Source organism: Haliotis cracherodii, unplaced genomic scaffold, assembly GCF_022045235.1.
Source record: "Haliotis cracherodii isolate W230 unplaced genomic scaffold, xgHalCrac1.p SCAF_3, whole genome shotgun sequence".
Taxonomy (NCBI): domain Eukaryota; kingdom Metazoa; phylum Mollusca; class Gastropoda; order Lepetellida; family Haliotidae; genus Haliotis; species Haliotis cracherodii.
The window spans coordinates 7,774,449-7,792,623 of NW_027266286.1; the positions used below are offsets into that span (position 1 = coordinate 7,774,449).

Here is an 18,175-nt window from a genome sequence, read left to right on the forward strand (position 1 = left end):
CCATGTTCCACATGCAGTATACTGGTTTTGGAAATGATAGCTATAATTGCAAGTATTTTGATTATTTTTCATAAACTGCATTCATTTGCTGTTGAATGGTTTACCTGGAATGTATATCAGTTCCAATTTTATGAAAAATTATAAAATTATAAAGAAAATATTGGACTGCATGCTGCTCAATGTGAAGTGCCAAAAGTTAACAACGGTCGTTTCTGGTAGTTATGTGCCGATAAATTTGGCCGATATTTTCTTAACTCGCGGTGTTTTCTTTTTGAGGTAAATAAACAACTGAAAGTTTTGATATTTTGCAAGCTGAGCATTTATGCATACCATACGTAACTTAAAATATACGCAAAGCCTACTCGTTAAACAGTCATAGCGAGTTTCATTTGAGGTTGTCCTCCTACTAAGCGCATGTCGAATTGGTTTGACAGAAGCATTGAGAGCATTAAGGGCATTCTGAAGGTGCTCACATGTGTGAGTTAGCAATATTCCAGCAGTATCACGGCGGGGGACATTATTATCTCTATGTCCCTCCTACTGACAAAATCAAATTCCACCTCTCATACCACTTGCATTTGCTTAAAACAAAATGGTGGCACCCAGTCAAAATGATCTGAACAATAATCATGATATTTATTGTAATTAAACAGGTCTTACTTCACAAAATGCATCAAACAAGTTGAGCACCTTGACTAAAAACATGAAAATATTTTGAAAATATCTGTGGTCGCCCAGTTGACATTAAAAATGCTCTGCAAATTCTGCAATCGTGCGAAATCTTCACTGAAGTTTACGATCTGGATGTCGATTTTGTTATGCGATTTTGATTGGACTATGCACAAACTCGTTAGTCCAGCCAAAATGTAGCCCAATGATACCAGCCAAGTTTGGTAAGGATGGAAACTGGACTTTTATAGTCAGTTAATTCCCTTGCCTTGGGAAGATGACTGAAAAAAGGTCAAACTTACGATGTATCATCTTTTGCCATGTCTTCCAGATCAAAATAGTCAAATTCCAGCTGAATCCGTCCATCTGTTGCAGCTTCAAACTTGTATTTACATTTGATCAGCTCGGGATACTCTTCCGGGAACTTTGGTGATGCAAACTTCCCTGACTGTGAATGCTTGTAGGAGAAGGAGTATTCACACTTCTCATTTTCTTCTCCTGTTAAAAAATATTGAAATAAAAGACATATCAGAGCAGCATTCTTTGTATCTTTGGCTCAAAGATTTGTTGGTTATATTTGGAAAAAGGATAAAACGGATTGGATGACAATTTTTGAAGTCCTTGCCTGAAGGACTCCTGTTTTATTTCAAATATGTCCAACTCAATAAAACATTAGGGGAACCGACAGCTCCAAGATCCAGAATGTTGTAATCTTTTGTTTCTGTTCACCCTTTCTGAGACTGCCTCTATGGTCTAGTGGACAGGGCGTCTGCCTGGATATCGGAAAGTTTTTGGTTCGATCCTTGGCCATATCATAGCAAAATACATTAAAAGATGGTATTTGTTGCTTCCCTGCCTGGCATTCAGCATTTAGGGGATAAAACAAGGAGTGCTGGTCTTGCTGTCAGTATACTGTGTCTGAGTAAGATATCTATGTTAAACTAAAGCAGGTTAGCACTATTAAACAGACATTAGTCAATGCAGGAACAGAGACATGATTTAACATTATCTGACCAAATCAGCGAGAATGAGAACTACTATTATGAAGACCACATCCATGAACACAGACATGATATAAATGTTATCTCATCAAGAACAGCGAGACTGAGAACTCCCATGATGAAGAATCCATCCAGGGTGTCATTATACAAAACAACTATAGCAAGACGACTGTCGCAGGTCTATGTTAAAATATGGGAGTTACTATCACCTTAGCGCTAAGATTGCTTTGACAACGGCATCCAGGAACAAAGACATAAAAGTTATCTCACCTAGAACAGTGAGACTCAGAACTCACATAATTTTGACTGCATCCAGGAACATAAACATGATATAAATGTTATCTCACCTAGAACAGTGAGACTGAGAACTCCCATAATGTAGACTGCATCCAGGAACACAGACATGATATAAATGTTATCTCACCTAGAACAGCGAGACTGAGAACTCCCATAATGTAGACTGCATCCAGGAACACAGACATGACATAAATGTTATCTCACCTAGAACAGCGAGACTGAGAACTCCCATAATGTAGACTGCATCCAGGAACACAGACATGACATAAACATTATCTCACCTAGAACAGCAAGACTGAGAACTCCCATAATGTAGACTGCATCCAGGAACATAGACATGATATAAATGTTATCTCACCTAGAACAGCGAGACCTAGAACTCCCATAATAAAGACTGCATCCAGGAACACAGACATGATATAAATGTTATCTCACCTAGAACAGCGAGACTGAGAACTCCTATAATGTAGACTGCATCCAGGAACATAGACATGATATAAATGTTATCTCACCTAGAACAGCGAGACTGAGAACTCCCATAATGTAGACTGCATCCAGGAACATAAACATGATATAAATGTTATCTCACCTAGAACAGTGAGACTGAGAACTCCCATAATTTAGACTGCATCCAGGAACATAGACATGATATAAATGTTATCTCACCTAGAACAGTGAGACTGAGAACTCCCATAATGTAGACTGCATCCACGAAAACAGACATGATATAAATGTTATCTCACCTAGAACAGCGAGACTGAGAACTCCTATAATGTAGACTGCATCCAGGAACATAGACATGATATAAATGTTATCTCACCTAGAACAGCGAGACTGAGAACTCCCATAATGTAGACTGCATCCAGGAACACAGGCGGGATCATCCTGTTGGCATTACGTGGTTAAGGCCCATCATCACTCACCTGAAACACAAATGATGCTATTGACATGTGCTGTTTCCTATATTAAATCTATACCTGAACAACAGTAAAAACACAAGCGTATACAGACACACTTCCCAGCCAAATGCTTAGTGCTGTCACATGGCCATGTATCCCTCCAAATCAATCTAAGAGGTGCATTGTCCAGGACCCCTCACTGTATCATGCTGTCAATTGACAGATATCGCAATCTGTTGTACAATCATTAATGACTCATTTGTTACAGGACTATGTATTTTTTCCTCACAGCACATATTCATGTTTATTGAATCAATAAAACACAAACATAGATTTAAAATGATCAATTTGAAGCAAATTACACGGTAATTTTATAGCACAGTTCTTCTACCGCTGTCATTTCATGTTGCAGGTGCAAACAAAGCTTTGCATTTATTTTCAATGGCATATTTTGAACTTTCATATATCCTCATTGAGAAATACATTTGAAAGATTAACACCACTTTGTGACAGACCACTTAGGAGGGTGTGGGTATGCAGGTAGGGGTGGGGATAGGCATGTAGGTGGGAGTGGGGATAGGTATGCAGGTGGGAGTGGGGATGGGCAAGCAGGTGGGGCTGGGGGTGGGGGTGAGCATGCAGATGGGAGTGGGGGTGAGGTCGGGCATACAGATAGAAGTGGGAGTGGGGATGGGTATGTGGGTGGGGTGGGGATGTGCATGCAGGTGGGAGTGGGGGTGGGGTTGGGGGTGGGTATGTAGGTGGGGATGGCAGTGGGTATCCAAATGGGAGAGGGGGTGAGTATGTAGGTGGGGGATGGGATGTGCATGCAGGTAGGAGTGGGGGTGGGGATGGGTATGCAAGTGGTAGTGGGGATGGGGGTGGGTATGCAAGGGGGAGAGGGGGTGAGTATGCAAGGGGGAGAGGGGGTGAGTATGTAGGTGGGGATGGGGGTGGGTATCCAAGTGGGAGAGGGGGTGAGTATGTAGGTGGGGGATGGGATGTGCATGTAGGTGGGATCGGGGGTGGGGATGAATATGCAAGTGGGAGTGGGGGTGGGGGTGAGTATATAGGTAGGGGATGGGATGTGCATGCAGGTGGGAGTGGGGATCGGGGTGGGCATGCAAGTGGTAGTGGGGATGGGGTGTGTGTTCTGAAGGGTCATGCATTTATTTGCTGGGTACAGACAAGGGTTGACTGAGGAGAGCGCATCTTCACCTTTGACATAAGCATCACAAATTTCAAAAATAGTCTCAGATACACAATGCAACAAAGGATTTATTATTCCCAAGAAATGTTGACTTCTGAAGGAGATAAGATCCTTCAAATACACTGAAAGTATCGATTAAGTTTCAATGCATATTCCATTTACCTAAAACAACAGGATCAAAGTGTTATTTTCAAATTCTCCTAAAATCCACAATTCACAAAGCCTATTCTGAAAGCAGAGCAATCAATACCACCAGATTCAAAACTCAGTCAAGATTCAGTCTTAGAATCAATGCAAGCTGGGTTACATGTTTCAAGCAGTCAACACACACGATGAAGGATATTCATGAATGTTAAGAACTCCTGCTCACAGCAGATGCTAGAACTAATCACAGGGAACTGTGCAGTCAATCTTACGTCTATGTCAAATGCACAGAGGCTGCTCTGACATACACACAGGTTCAAGCAGGAGACTGAGGGATGAAACGGTTTTCTGTCCTTCAAGAATGGATATGCCATTACCAGGATTGTTTTAATCCTATCTAGTCAATGTGAAATACATAGGGCATTCACTGTAGCCCCATCTAGTCAATGTGAAATACATAGGGCATTCACTGTAGCCCCATCTAGTCAATGTAAAATACATAGGGCATTCACTGTAGCCCCATCTAGTCAATGTAAAATACATAGGGCATTCACTGTAGCCCCATCTAGTCAATGTAAAATACATCAGATTTCTCTGGCTCTTGACCAGTCTCTCATCATCAGCTTCATCACCACTGTTGTTTGTTTGTTTGTTGTTTAACGCCGCACTCGGCAGTTTTCCAGCTATATGACAGTGGTCTGTAAATAATAGAGTCTGGACCAGACAATCCAGTGATTGACATCGTGAGCATCAAACCACGCAATTGGGATACGATGACATTGGTCAACCAAGTCAGCAAGTCTGACCACCCTATCCAGTTGGTCGCCTCTTATGACAAGCATAGTCACCTTCTAAGGCAAGCATGGGTTGCTGAAGACCTATTCTACGCAGGTCACACCTTTCTGATCCAATATAGTCAACTTTCCCTTTGCAAGGAGCCATAATCCAGCGGCTCCAGCCTTTGGAGCCTACTTCCCACAATTTCATGATTTCAAGGAGCATCACAACTTAACGTTTTATGGTCGACATTGGAGAACATTTTCTAAATTTGATGCCCAAAAAATGCTGTCTGAAGCTCACCTTATTGTGAACACCTGGTGTCATCATTATTTGAAAGTGTTCGATGATTTTACTTTTTGAGTTTTCTTGTGATAATCATCATGGTTTTGTCATTTCTATTCATATATCTCTCAGCAGCACTAACATATGAACATTAGTTGGCTGAACTGAAAATAAATACATTTGAGTCAAATTGACTGTTTATGAGTCAGATGGCCTTACATTGGTATACAAATCTGCCATCTACAAAAAAATGAAATGAAATGTCAACAACAAAAATGAAAAGCAGTGGGTTTTCAATTCCACCAACATTATATATGCTAACAAATTCTTTACTGTCATTATCAACATAAAAAATTAGTTATAATATTATAATTAAAACCTCAGGTCCATCATCCTACCTACCTAACATTTTAAGTAAATCTGGGGTGGTCGGGTAGCCTCGTGGTTAAACCGTTTGCTCGTCATGCCAAAGACTCGGGTTTGATTCCTGACATGGGTACAATGTGTGAAACCCATTTCTGGCATCCGCCGCTGTGATATTGCTGGAATATTGCTAAAAGCAGCGTAAAACCATAATCACTCACTTTAAGAAAATCTGTAACACTTCCACCCCACACACCTAAAGTCTAGCCCACTTCTTACACTAATGATGGGAATACTCTTTACTTTCAGAGTAACAACCTCACGATTCAAGCTGTTATTAATTTTTTAACTGTAAATCCCCTGGAAAGTTAATTTGTTGGATCGAAAAAACTTCACACCCTCATCATTAAGGAAATCAGATTTCTATCAGACTTTTAAACTGCTCCAAAATGAGATCTGTCTGCTCCTGCTAAATACCCTCCACACCAACAAACAACAATCTACATATTTTGAAATGCAGAGCTTCAGGCTAAAGCTTTGGTGCCCAGGTCAAAAGTTCACTTAAACTACCAATGGGACATCATTAAGAAATTGTGTCCCTCAACGTCATATTAACATAACAACTCAATTTTCATTTCAACATTTGTATCCTTACAAAAAGCCCCGATTTAATTAATTGTGCAGGAAAACAAATATCATGCACCCTATTTTTAAATACAAGGTTTGATGAATCATCATTTTCCAATCAAACCTAGAGATATGATAGATAATCATTCATTAGGAAACCAACTTGCCACAGATGTGATGAAGAATTTATTTTGTACCTCATGTCTGACAAGCTGCTTTCTCAAATTTAATCATCTTCCGTAATCATCCTACTTAATCATTTTAAAAACAGGTAGGTGGACATATTGATGTAACAATACCTCCATCCTGTCAGCATCTCCTAGTCTCCCACCCAGCCACTGACAGCACTAACATCCATAACTCCACACATACCGTATTCGACGTAATAAGCACCCAGGGTGCTCTCCAAATTAGAAATAGGGGCTCTTATTAGAATACAGAAAACTACGTTTATAACAAACATGCTTATAACGAACTGACGGATATAGCGAACTTATTTTTAGTCCCGACCATTTGTTGTATATATATGCTGTATTAGTCAGTAGGCCAGGGGTGAAAAACAAGATTTTCGTTACCACATTTTCCTGTATACCTTAAACCTTTTCTATTGCATAAAGGAGGTATCTGTACACAGTTTTCGTTGGATAGTAAGCTTGCAAGTGTGTGCAGGAATTTTCCGGGGGTCAAAATTCCATAAATTGAAGGAAAAATGCATAATTTGACAAAATTGGCTGTAACATTTTTATTAAGTCATTACACTATCCAAATTTTGTCTTTGATTACAGGTAAAATGTTCAGTTATCTGAATTTGGCAAACATTTGTTTCATTTATCTGTTATTCTAATTCTCAGTGGAAACATTGGTAAAAATAATGTTTTTTTAATTCATTTTAAAATCTTGTGAGTAAGTGAGTATATGTATTCTTATAAGGAACTACGGTTATTACGAACTAAAATTAGTGGTCCCCTCGAGTTCGTTATAACCGTAGTTTAGAGTATACTTTTGGTGAGAAAAAAAAGAAAGTTGAAAGGTCTTAAATTTCGTGGTTCATGCTGACAGCCTGAAATGATACAAAAGAAAAGTCTGTGCGTATTATACACGACAGATATTTTTCCAGAATTTCATTGCCCATAATTAAGGGTGCATATAACACACGAATAAATAAGTCTTGTGTACATTCATCAATCAGAAGGGGTGCTAACTGGGATCGTTCAACAGCCAATATATTAGCCAATATCACCAACGGCACTTATTAGAGTGGTGCGCTTATTAAGTCGAATACGGTAAGTCCATAATGAGCTGTTGGTTGTCTATGCCCAGATAAACAGCAATTAATACTCTTGCAATTAAGAACTAATTGTCTCGCAGTTTGTCAAGCAACAGTCATAGCCAATCAAGTTTGCTGACCTTTATTCTGTAATGAACATCTCAGTCTAAGATTGTCCCAACACATCATTACAAACAGTTGCCATTTCCTGGACAGAGCTGGAAACGTCAGGAATCATTAAAAGACAAACAAATCCCAATAAAGTGGAAGACAAAAGACTTGAGAATAAGAGTCCGAGCTCCTGTCGACAGCCATCAACATTCATGCTACTTAGTTCTGCTGTGGACCTCCGAATGAAATGGACGTCTTCATGAGAAATCAATTCCTCGTCAATTGCGATGTGTCTGTTTCATGAAAAGACAGCAAGATGTTGTAAATTTCAGAGGGTGCTGGTTAGACGTACCCTGGTGATATGTCAGTGTTCTTCAGATGCCGTATAACACAAGATTGGTGAATCTGAGACTGGTATTGAAAACATAATGTGTCTTGGATTGATTTTCTGATTTCGGTCACAGCAGTCATGCCATGTACATCAACAATTTATTTGGTAGGTAAATGAAATTCTCCTTGTCTTGACCAAAGGGCTTCTTATTTCAAGATAAAAGATTTTAAACGTTGCACTGACTTAACATATGACTCTGTTTGGGGATGCTGGGTTTGAATCCCAGTTTCGTCAGCAGCCCATGGAAGTGGGTCAGACCACGGCCGTAAACATATATGACGTCTACAGGTCACTCTGGGTCATTCAGGGCTTTTCATCCACACACAAAATACAGAAAACTATGACTGCACCTTTTTAGGAGATTAGGCTTCTTGATATCGGTTAAGGTTAAGATGACATGGTTGATGCATGTATTGACAAACCATGGGCGCTTATTTATCATAAATGTTCCTAAATTTGGTATAGACCTTCCCAACAGTAACTGGGTCTACAGTGTCTGCACTAACAGGGTTTACGCTAACAGGATCTGCACTAACCGTGTCTGCACTAACAGGGTCTGCACTAACAGTGTCTGTTCTAACAGGGTCTGCACTAACAGGGTCTGTTCTAACAGTGTCTGCACTAACAGGGTCTGCACTAACAGGGTCTGCACTAACAGGGTCTGCACAAACAGTGTCTGCACTGCACTAACAGGGTCTGCACTAACAGGGTCTGCACTAACATTGTCTGCACTAACAGTGTCTGCACTAACAGTCTCTGCACTAACAGGGTCTGCAATAACAGGGTCTGCACTAACAGTGTCTGCACTAACAGGGTCTGCACTGCACTAACAGGGTCTGCACTAACAGGGTCTGCACTAACAGGGTGTGCATTAACAGGGTCTGCACTAACAGGGTCTGCACTGCACTAACAGTGTCTGCACTAACAGTGTCTGCACTAACCGTGTCTGCACAAACACAGTGTTTGCACTAACCGTGTCTGCATTAACAGGGTCTGCACTCACAGTGTCTGCACTAACAGGGTCTGCACTAACAGGGTCTGCACTCACAGTGTCTGCACTAACAGGGTCTGCACTAACAGGGTCTGCACTGCACTAACAGTGTCTGCACTAACAGGGTCTGCACTAACAGTGTCTGCATTAACAGTGTCTGCATTAACAGGGTCTGCATTAACAGGGTTGCACTAACAGGGTCTGCACTAACAGTGTCTGCACTAACCGTGTTTGCACTAACAGTGTCTGCATTAACAGGGTCTGCATTAACAGTGTCTGCATTAACAGGGTCTGCACTAACAGGGTCTGCACTAACAGGGTCTGCATTAACAGTGTCTGCACTAACAGGGTCTGCACTAACAGGGTCTGCACTAACAAGATTCTCCATATCATTAAAGTCATTCTTATTAACAATTATACTTACTAAGAAACCTATACCCTATTTTAGAATCTCCAGCCCTTGCAGTTGGCCTGTATTCAGTAACACTAAACCTACAGCTTCCGAGATGTACAAGCCCAGCTGAAGTTGAGAGCTATATCTACTTGAACCATCCGAAAGTGGAGCCCTTTCTGTAAGTGTAACTCCCATGGATCCATAAAGTAAGCAATTCAACAAGGAGCCACAAACTATAAGCCATCGTACACTATCACCCTGAAGCAACCATATTCTTGAAATGTCATCAGATTCAAAATCTAATTTTTGTAAACAATTAATGTTGATAGAAACGGAGGTTACAGGACACAGGTACAAATATTAATCTGCAAATTTCACATGTTACTTAAATTCAAGCCACATAAATTCCCTCCATCGGGAGGCTTTTTCCAGAAATAAACATGGTTTCAAGCCAGTTACCCAGAATCTGAATTCTGATCTTTAAATTCGCTAACCTCATTTCCTGACGAGGAAGTATCCGTGGATGAGACTGGCACCAACCTTCCTGAGCCATTTCCAATGGGAAATTCCATATCCAAATTAACTGTAAACGGTTTAGCCAAAGTGTGCATGATTTGTGGCCAGATAAGTCATATAGCTGTACTATATCCCCAGAGAAGGTGACGCAGTGCTAAACATGCACAGCATCCTCACTGGGCAGTACTTAACATGCTGAAGAGCTGGAGGGGGAGATGTTTCATGTAAAACTGTCGTAGTCTAAGATGAATCTCATGTAGCATGTAACAGCATTCATTAAGTAAGGCTCCAAGGAATGCCACCCAAAAAGTCTTAAAATTGAGTATTGCAATCCTTAAGTTGAATACACACACTGATAAGTGAGTTAGGTTTAACACCGATTTGAACTTTATGTCACTTACAACACTGCATGTCATTTACTTATACTTACACCGTATTCGACGCTATAAGCGCCCCGCTCTAATAGGCGCCCACGGCGATATTTGCGAATATATTGGCTCGTGAAAAATCCCAATTAGCACCCCTTCCAATTGATCAATGTACACAAGACTTATATAAACAGGATAATACGCACTCGTGTGTTATATGCACCCTTAATTATGGGCAATTAAATTCTGGAAAAATATATCTGTCGTATATAAACATTTCAGGCTGTCAGCATAAACCACAATTTATCTTTCAATTCTGTTTTTTCACCAAAATAATATTCTAATAAGAGCCCCCTATTTCTAATTTTGAGAGCGCCCTGGGCGCTTATTACGTCGACTATGGTAGGTGTTTACCACTTTGATAAAGCCTGACTGCAGACTCATATGTAAACCTAGGGTCATAATCAGAGTTAATTTTATTTTAATCAGCAGATCCTGGCCTGACTAAGGTTGGTTGTTTGGTTTCTTGTTTAATGCTGCACTCAGCAATATTCCACCTATATGATGACGGTCTGTAAATAATCAAGTCTGGACTAGACAATCCAGTGATTGATATCATGAGTATCGATCTACGCAATTGGGATTGATGACATCTTCAACCAAGTCAGCAAGCCTGACCGCCAAATCCTGTTAGTTGCATCTTGGGTCGCTGAAGACCTATTCTACCCCGGACCTTGGCATGACTAAGGGAGATAACTTGCAATGCCTTAATCCACTATAGGTCACTTATATATAGATGAATGGTGGTGGAGTAGCCGAGTGGTTAAAGCATGGGCTCATCATGGGTTTGAATCCCACCATGCATGGGTTCAATGGGTGATCAGTTCATTTCTTGTTTCCCACATCAAATAGCTGAAATATTGTAAAATTTGGGATAAAACCATACTTTTACTGACTACCTAACTCAAGATGTATTTTTACATCATGATTACTGAAATGTTGCCTCAGCAGGCAAAAATATATTTTCTATATTTTATAGGTCAAGGGGCCTTTTAGGAGAACTATCATTATTCACAAACTGGGAGTTCCAACAAGTTTGATTTGAGTCATTAAAACCCTATACTTTGGCTGGCAATGACGACTATCAGTGTCACAATACCTGATTGTTAATGTTACATACAAACAACGCAAGAACCAACTTCTAGACCTTTACTAGACCACCTCCATGGTCTAGTGGTAGAGCGTCTGCTCGGAGAGCGGAAGGTCCGGGGTTCTTTTAGTTAAAAGATGGTACTTGTTGTTACCCTGCCAGGCGTTCAGCATTAATTGGCTAAAACAAGGACTGGTCGGCTCGGAGTCAGTATACTGTGTCTGAGTGGGGTATTCATGTTAAACTGCGGCATGGTATCTCAGCGAGCTAGCACCATAAATCGGCATCAGTCTGGACTAGTACAAGCAACCACGCAAACAAACACACGTACATGCACGTCGCTATATAAGTGCAATAATCTTGGACGCGACGTTTAACCCCATTTCACCTCACCTAGACCTTTACTGAAAATGTGCAACATGCCTTGGAGAAAAGACTCTGTTGGAGATATTGAAAGTGAGTGAGTTGGGTGTAACGCTGCTTTAAACAGCATTCCAGTTATATCACAGCATGTCAGCTTGAAATGGGATGAAATCCTGACGTTGATTCAGGTCTTAGACATTCACCACTTTGGTGAAACCCATGAGCACAGATATGGTGCAGAGAAACCTGGAAACATATTCATAGGTTCCAGGTGTTTGCAATGGATGCAACTCTGCACAGCGAAATTGTTGGACCTTAGACGACTGGGCCACCTGTGCGCCCAGATATTGAAAGATATTGCTTTCAAAATAAACAACTTGAGCTAGTATGCACACATGTTCAGTTCCACAATGGAGTTAATGTTAAATGTAATGTGTCTTATACAATGCAGGAGATGTTTCTCTTTCCCAGTGCGTCAAGAAACAAAACTAGTTGGCTTCATTCATCATTGCTTTCTTCACTTACAATCTTTTCTTCAGTGTTAAATCAAAGACTGCTACATCTTTCAAGGACAGAAAAGAATCAATTGACAACTACAATACTTTCACAAATTTTGAAAATAAGAAAACATTTAAATGTTGAAATGATGTCTGACCTTCAGCCAATTTTTCCACAAAAGCAGGAACTCTGAGAAGCGAAGATATTTCTTTGCCCAAACAATTGACCAAATATTACTATCTGGTGTTCAAAGTGCTATCTCAAAAGATCCAAGTTTGAACATTCATTTTGCCAAAGCTTCAGGGTTTGAACAAACCTCACAGGAGTTTGGCCGTCCTCAATATGCACCTATCTGTAAATGTGCACAGCACTTACAGAAGAGTTCTGTCAATATGAAGACTTCAGTCCAGAGATTGAAAAGTCACTGAATGTGGACACCCACATGGCAAAAACTGAAGCAGATCGTTATCCGTCACCTTTGTAAACACAACTGTCAAAGTGGAAAACCACTCAACAGAAAATCAATCCAATATCTTAGTTTCAAAGTTTACATAATACTCTCCAACCAAAAACTGCCTGCTCAATAGCAGTCTCATCGCGTACAGTGGGGAAAAACATTTCTTTAGACCCTGGGCTCTGTAGCAGGTAGCAGCATGGATACGTGGAATCGATTCCTAGAGTCGGAGAATGGCAGGATGAAGAAAGCCTTTGAATGTAGATAAAACGTACATGGAGTATATTTTTGAGATGACAAGAAACATACGACACGTGGCCGGATATAGAAATGAAAGAATGCTGCTCTTGAAAGTGGGTTGAGAATATTAAAACAAGATCTGACCTTGTTTGATCATGGCGATGATGTAAAGGGCAATATCTAAAGTATTCATGACTGGATCAGAATCCCATTGCTTTCTTTGCTATAGCAGGGAGTTAAAATAATTGCTTTTGCTGGATACCAATTTAGAAAATTTTACAAGTTTAGTTTGAGCAAAAATATTGTATCATTGTCATAAATTTGAATTTGTAGAAGTACAAAAAGACAATGTTTTATTCACTTTGCAATAGATTATGAGTTCTTCATCAAATTTATTTGTACAACTTGATTTCTTTCAAGTATTGATGGTCAGATGAAAAAACTTAATGAAATGAAAGTGTTTTTTATTGATGTAATCATATAATTTTACTTTACTTCACATTTTAAACAAAAATGAATTCTTTTCAGTTCTGAAATTAATTAACAGGCATGATAAAAAACCCAAACAGTTCTGAAATCTTCATTCTATGTTACTATGTAAAATTCAGGGTCACTGAGCCAATTTGTGGAATAAAACACTTTTCTTCTTTTATTCTGTTGGATGTGCCAAAACACGTTGTCAAATCTTTTATCTGCTTGTCATTATTATCATCATAATTTTTTAATGATATACAGCTTTTCCATTGGATGAGAGGTCGGTCACATGACCACGGAGCTGAAGTTCATGAGTGTATGAATGACGTTTTTTGACGTTCACATGTTTTTCACATGACTGTATTCTTGAAATGACGTAAACACTGACAAATTACTTCCACATTCCTGAGGATACCCCTGGGAATTCCCTAGCACGTATACACACAGAAGCGTTGTTTCTGATCACTTAGACCCTTTAATCTTGAACTCAGCATTTTAGCAAACAATGGGAAAAGTCAGAGAGTTTGATTGCATTCCCGTTCAAGGATATCCTCGCTACGACCCATCCTAGCGAACAAAACGAAGAAAAGCACATCCAAATTGTCATAGTATCAACTCGATCCGTGTCTAGACTGACAGTGACAGTCTACAGCATTCTATGAATTTACCTTAGCATCTATTTGAAACATATTGACAATCACCTTTCATTGACTGGCCAATTGATCCATGATGACCAACACTTGTTATCGCCACAGGTTCATGAAGAATTTTGGAAATCTCTCCCGTCACGTTTATTGGGTCGGCCATTTTGACGTCCTGCATTTGATGTGAATGTATTGCAGCATGTGGTCACTGTGACTGACATAAGGTAGTTCTTAAGACACATTTTACATCTAATGAGTATGAGCCTTTATAGAGTGAGGACCAATCTATCAATCTATCTATCTCTCTATCTATCTATGCGTGCGTGTGTGTGTTGGTGTGTGGTGTGGTGTGGTGTGGTGTGGTGTGGTGTGTGGTGTGGTGTGTGGTGTGGTGTGGTGTGGTGTGGTGTGGTGTGGTGTGTGTGTGTGTGTCTCAGTGTGTGTGTGGTATAGTGTGTGTGTGTGTGTGGTATAGTGTGTGTGTGTGTGTCAGAGAGTGTGTGTGTGTGTCAGAGAGTGTGTGTGTGTGTCAGAGTGTGTGTGTGTGTGTGTGTGTGTGTGTGTGTGTGTGTGTGGTATAGTGTGTGTGTGTCAGTGTGTGTGTGTCAGTGTGTGTGTACCTGTATGTGCTTTAGCCCATTTCTTATTCTAATGAACATTCAAGTCTTTGTACAAAAGGAGTACTTATCAGTCATCTCGAATTTCAAAATGGCAAAAACAGTAATCCTTATACTGCTACTGTTTCAACTCGACCAACATTCTGTCCGAATGAGTTGTGTACTGCCACAGTCAGGTATTCCAGTTATACCATGCCTATTTATAAATCATGGAGTCTGGACCAGGCAAACCAGTGATTGAAAACATGAGCCATGATACACACAGTCCATGCAATATGACACACAATCAGTTATATGGCATGCAACACAGACTGACAACCCAATCAAGCAAGTGGTTTGGATAACATTGAGGAATAGCTTGAGTGGATATTCTATTGACAAAACGTTTGTAAAGTGTTGAATATATACCTTTAAGATACAGCCATGTCGAAATTGCAACCAAGCCAATCTCAGTTGAATTAACCTTAGGGCAGCAAATTAAATTGAATTTGCAAATAAAACAAAAAGACTTCCAAAAAATGCACTCATTTAGAAATTAGATCTAACTTTGAACAGTTTCACATGAAGTTGGATGCAGATTACATGCCAAATGCTAGTTGTTCAGAGAATAGCTTCTTCTGATAAATAGATTTTCGCTTGATGAATATGAAAAAAGAATAGTCCCTAAGGATGAATTGACCTGTCTAATCTACTTCCTGCACTTATCATTCGGTGTTGTGTATGAAACAGTACTTACCTCTCAGTGAAAAAAATATATACTCTCATGACAGATGTGTTATTTAAGTGTGGTTACATTAATCACATGCACTAATCTACAGATAATCTTACACATTGTAGAATTCAGTGCCTGGTTCTATTGTTGGATGTGAATTCTAAAATGATGCTGCTGCCTAGTACATTTGTCAAGTCACTTCTGTGCAGAATTGTTTCCCTTAGCCTTGTAAGGATCTGCTGTTTGAATACCAGGTTCATCTAATTATGATCCTTGATCTGTCAGGTACGGTCCTGTAGCTGTGGGTTTCACCACAGTAGCATCACAACAGACAACCTTGACATGGTAATAATGTTCAAAACACCATCCCTCTTATCACTACTTCTGATTTGTTTGTTTGTTTTCTTACACAACACTTGGCAATATTCAAGCTATAGGATGGCAGCCTGTAAATAACCTTGTCTGGACCAGACAATCCTGTGATTGATATTATGGGCAATAATTGCCTGGACCAGACAATCCTGTGATTGATATTATGGGCAATGAGTGTCTGGACCAGACAATGCTGTGATTGATATTATGGGCAATAATTCACGCTGTCAGGGTATGATGACAAACAATCACCCAGTCCAACCTGGACCAATCCACTAAGTTACAGGGGCGGTCGGGTAGCCTAGTGGTTAAAGCGTTTGCTCGTCACACCGAAAAACCCGGGTTCAATTCCCAAAATGGGTACAATGTGTGAAGCTCATTTCTGGTGTTCCCAGACGTGATATTGCTGGAATATTGCTAAAAGTGGCGTAAAACCAAACTCACTCAAACTCACTCACTAAGTTACAAAAGCATAGCATGCTGGGGACTATTATTCCCATGTGAAATCCCCACTGGGCCAAATTCTGAGGCTGGTTGCATGGTAGCCTTGGGGTTAAAGCAGCAGCTTCCTAAAGCTGGGACAAATTAGGATGTCAAGTAATGCTTCATACATGAAGAATATTATTCCAAATTCTCCCATCCCACCTCCCCTTCTTCATCTGCAACCCTTGTGATTCTGGGTCAGAATCCCAAGCTTATTTTCCAAGCCAGCTGTGTCACAGGCAGTCCCAATGCTACGGCCAGATCGACCTGTCACTTTGTGTTTAAGACCAATGGTTTGTTTGATCCAGACTTAGATGCTTCCCTGATATATCGGAAATAACGATGATGGCTTCATGAAACAACATCTCAACTCATTATCGTCCAGTCTCACAGAACGAGATGTCATAAATGACAAGAAATCATCATGTGCTAAAAGCTTCAAAACAAAGTGATGCACATCTTGGAAAACATATTTACCACTTATGAGATTGTGATACTTGCAATCTCAAAAGGATGCTCCAGTGTGATCTGTACGGAGGTAATGATGTAATTAGGTAGAGACTAACTGATGCACAGTTAATCAATTGCTTCCCATCATTGGAACAATGTAGGAGAATACCATATTATGTGCCTGTCTCATAAATAGTGACTGTGACAAGACATGCAAGCCTAATGATCAGGCCATCAGGAAGTGACGAGGAAATGTGTTCAACAGAGATGGAGGACAATTGATCCTCTTTCCAAACATAAAATTGAAACAAGAAAAACTCAATCTGTATCAGGTAAATGTCCTCATAAATCTCTCGTCCCTCTTTTATTACGTTCTTAAATTCAAGCGAGATAAAATCAAAAAGTCATGAAATATATACGACAGCTTTAATGTCAGTCTGCATTAACAGACAGTGTTCGTGTACTTGGGTCTACTCAGATATGCAGACACTAGGGCTGGGACAGGTGACTCGGGTACTCAGGTCTACTCAGATATACAGACACTAGGGCTGGGACAGGTGACTCAGGTACTCGGGTCTACTCAGATATACAGACACTAGGGCTGGGACAGGTGACTCGGGTACTCGGGTATACTCAGATATACAGACACTAGGGCTGGGACAGGTGACTCAGGTACTCGGGTCTACTCAGATATACAGACACTAGGGCTGGGACAGCTGACTCGGGTACTCGGGTATACTCAGATATACAGACACTAGGGCTGGGACAGGTGACTCGGGTACTCGGGTCTACTCAGATATACAGACACTAGGGCTGGGACAGGTGACTCGGGTACTCGGGTCTACTCAGATATACAGACACTAGGGCTGGGACAGGTGACTCGGGTACTCGGGTCTACTCAGATATACAGACACTAGGGCTGGGACAGGTGACTCGGGTACTCGGGTATACTCAGATATACAGACACTAGGGCTGGGACAGGTGACTCGGGTACTCGGGTCTACTCAGATATACAGACACTAGGGCTGGGACAGCTGACTCGGGTACTCGGGTCTACTCAGATATACAGACACTAGGGCTGGGACAGCTGACTCGGGTACTCGGGTCTACTCAGATATACAGACACTAGGGCTGGGACAGGTGACTCGGGTACTCGGGTCTACTCAGATATACAGACACTAGGGCTGGGACAGGTGACTCGGGTACTCGGGTCTACTCAGATATACAGACACTAGGGCTGGGACAGGTGACTCGGGTACTCGGGTCTACTCAGATATGCAGACACTAGGGCTGGGACAGGTGACTCGGGTACTCGGGTCTACTCAGATATGCAGACACTAGGGCTGGGACAGGTGACTCGGGTACTCGGGTCTACTCAGATATACAGACACTAGGGCTGGGACAGGTG

The 18,175-nt window shown here is 40.8% G+C and overlaps 1 protein-coding gene across 2 annotated transcripts in view; it reads right to left on the minus strand.

Moving 5' to 3' along the window:
• LOC139474275 (neuropilin and tolloid-like protein 2) overlaps nucleotides 1–18,175 on the minus strand; it is a 216,688-nt gene that overhangs the window by 51,137 nt on the left and 147,376 nt on the right. Inside the window, exons 2-3 of one of the 2 annotated variants that reach the window (XM_071257216.1) lie at nucleotides 2,788–2,890; nucleotides 972–1,167 (exon numbers count right to left, since the gene is read on the minus strand). In XM_071257216.1, coding sequence (XP_071113317.1) covers nucleotides 972–1,167; nucleotides 2,788–2,851 — 260 coding nt within the window. In that variant the 5' untranslated portion in view covers nucleotides 2,852–2,890. Of the gene's footprint in view, nucleotides 1–971; nucleotides 1,168–2,094; nucleotides 2,152–2,787; nucleotides 2,891–18,175 lie in introns of those variants that run through there. The other variant, XM_071257215.1, reaches the window with a different exon arrangement.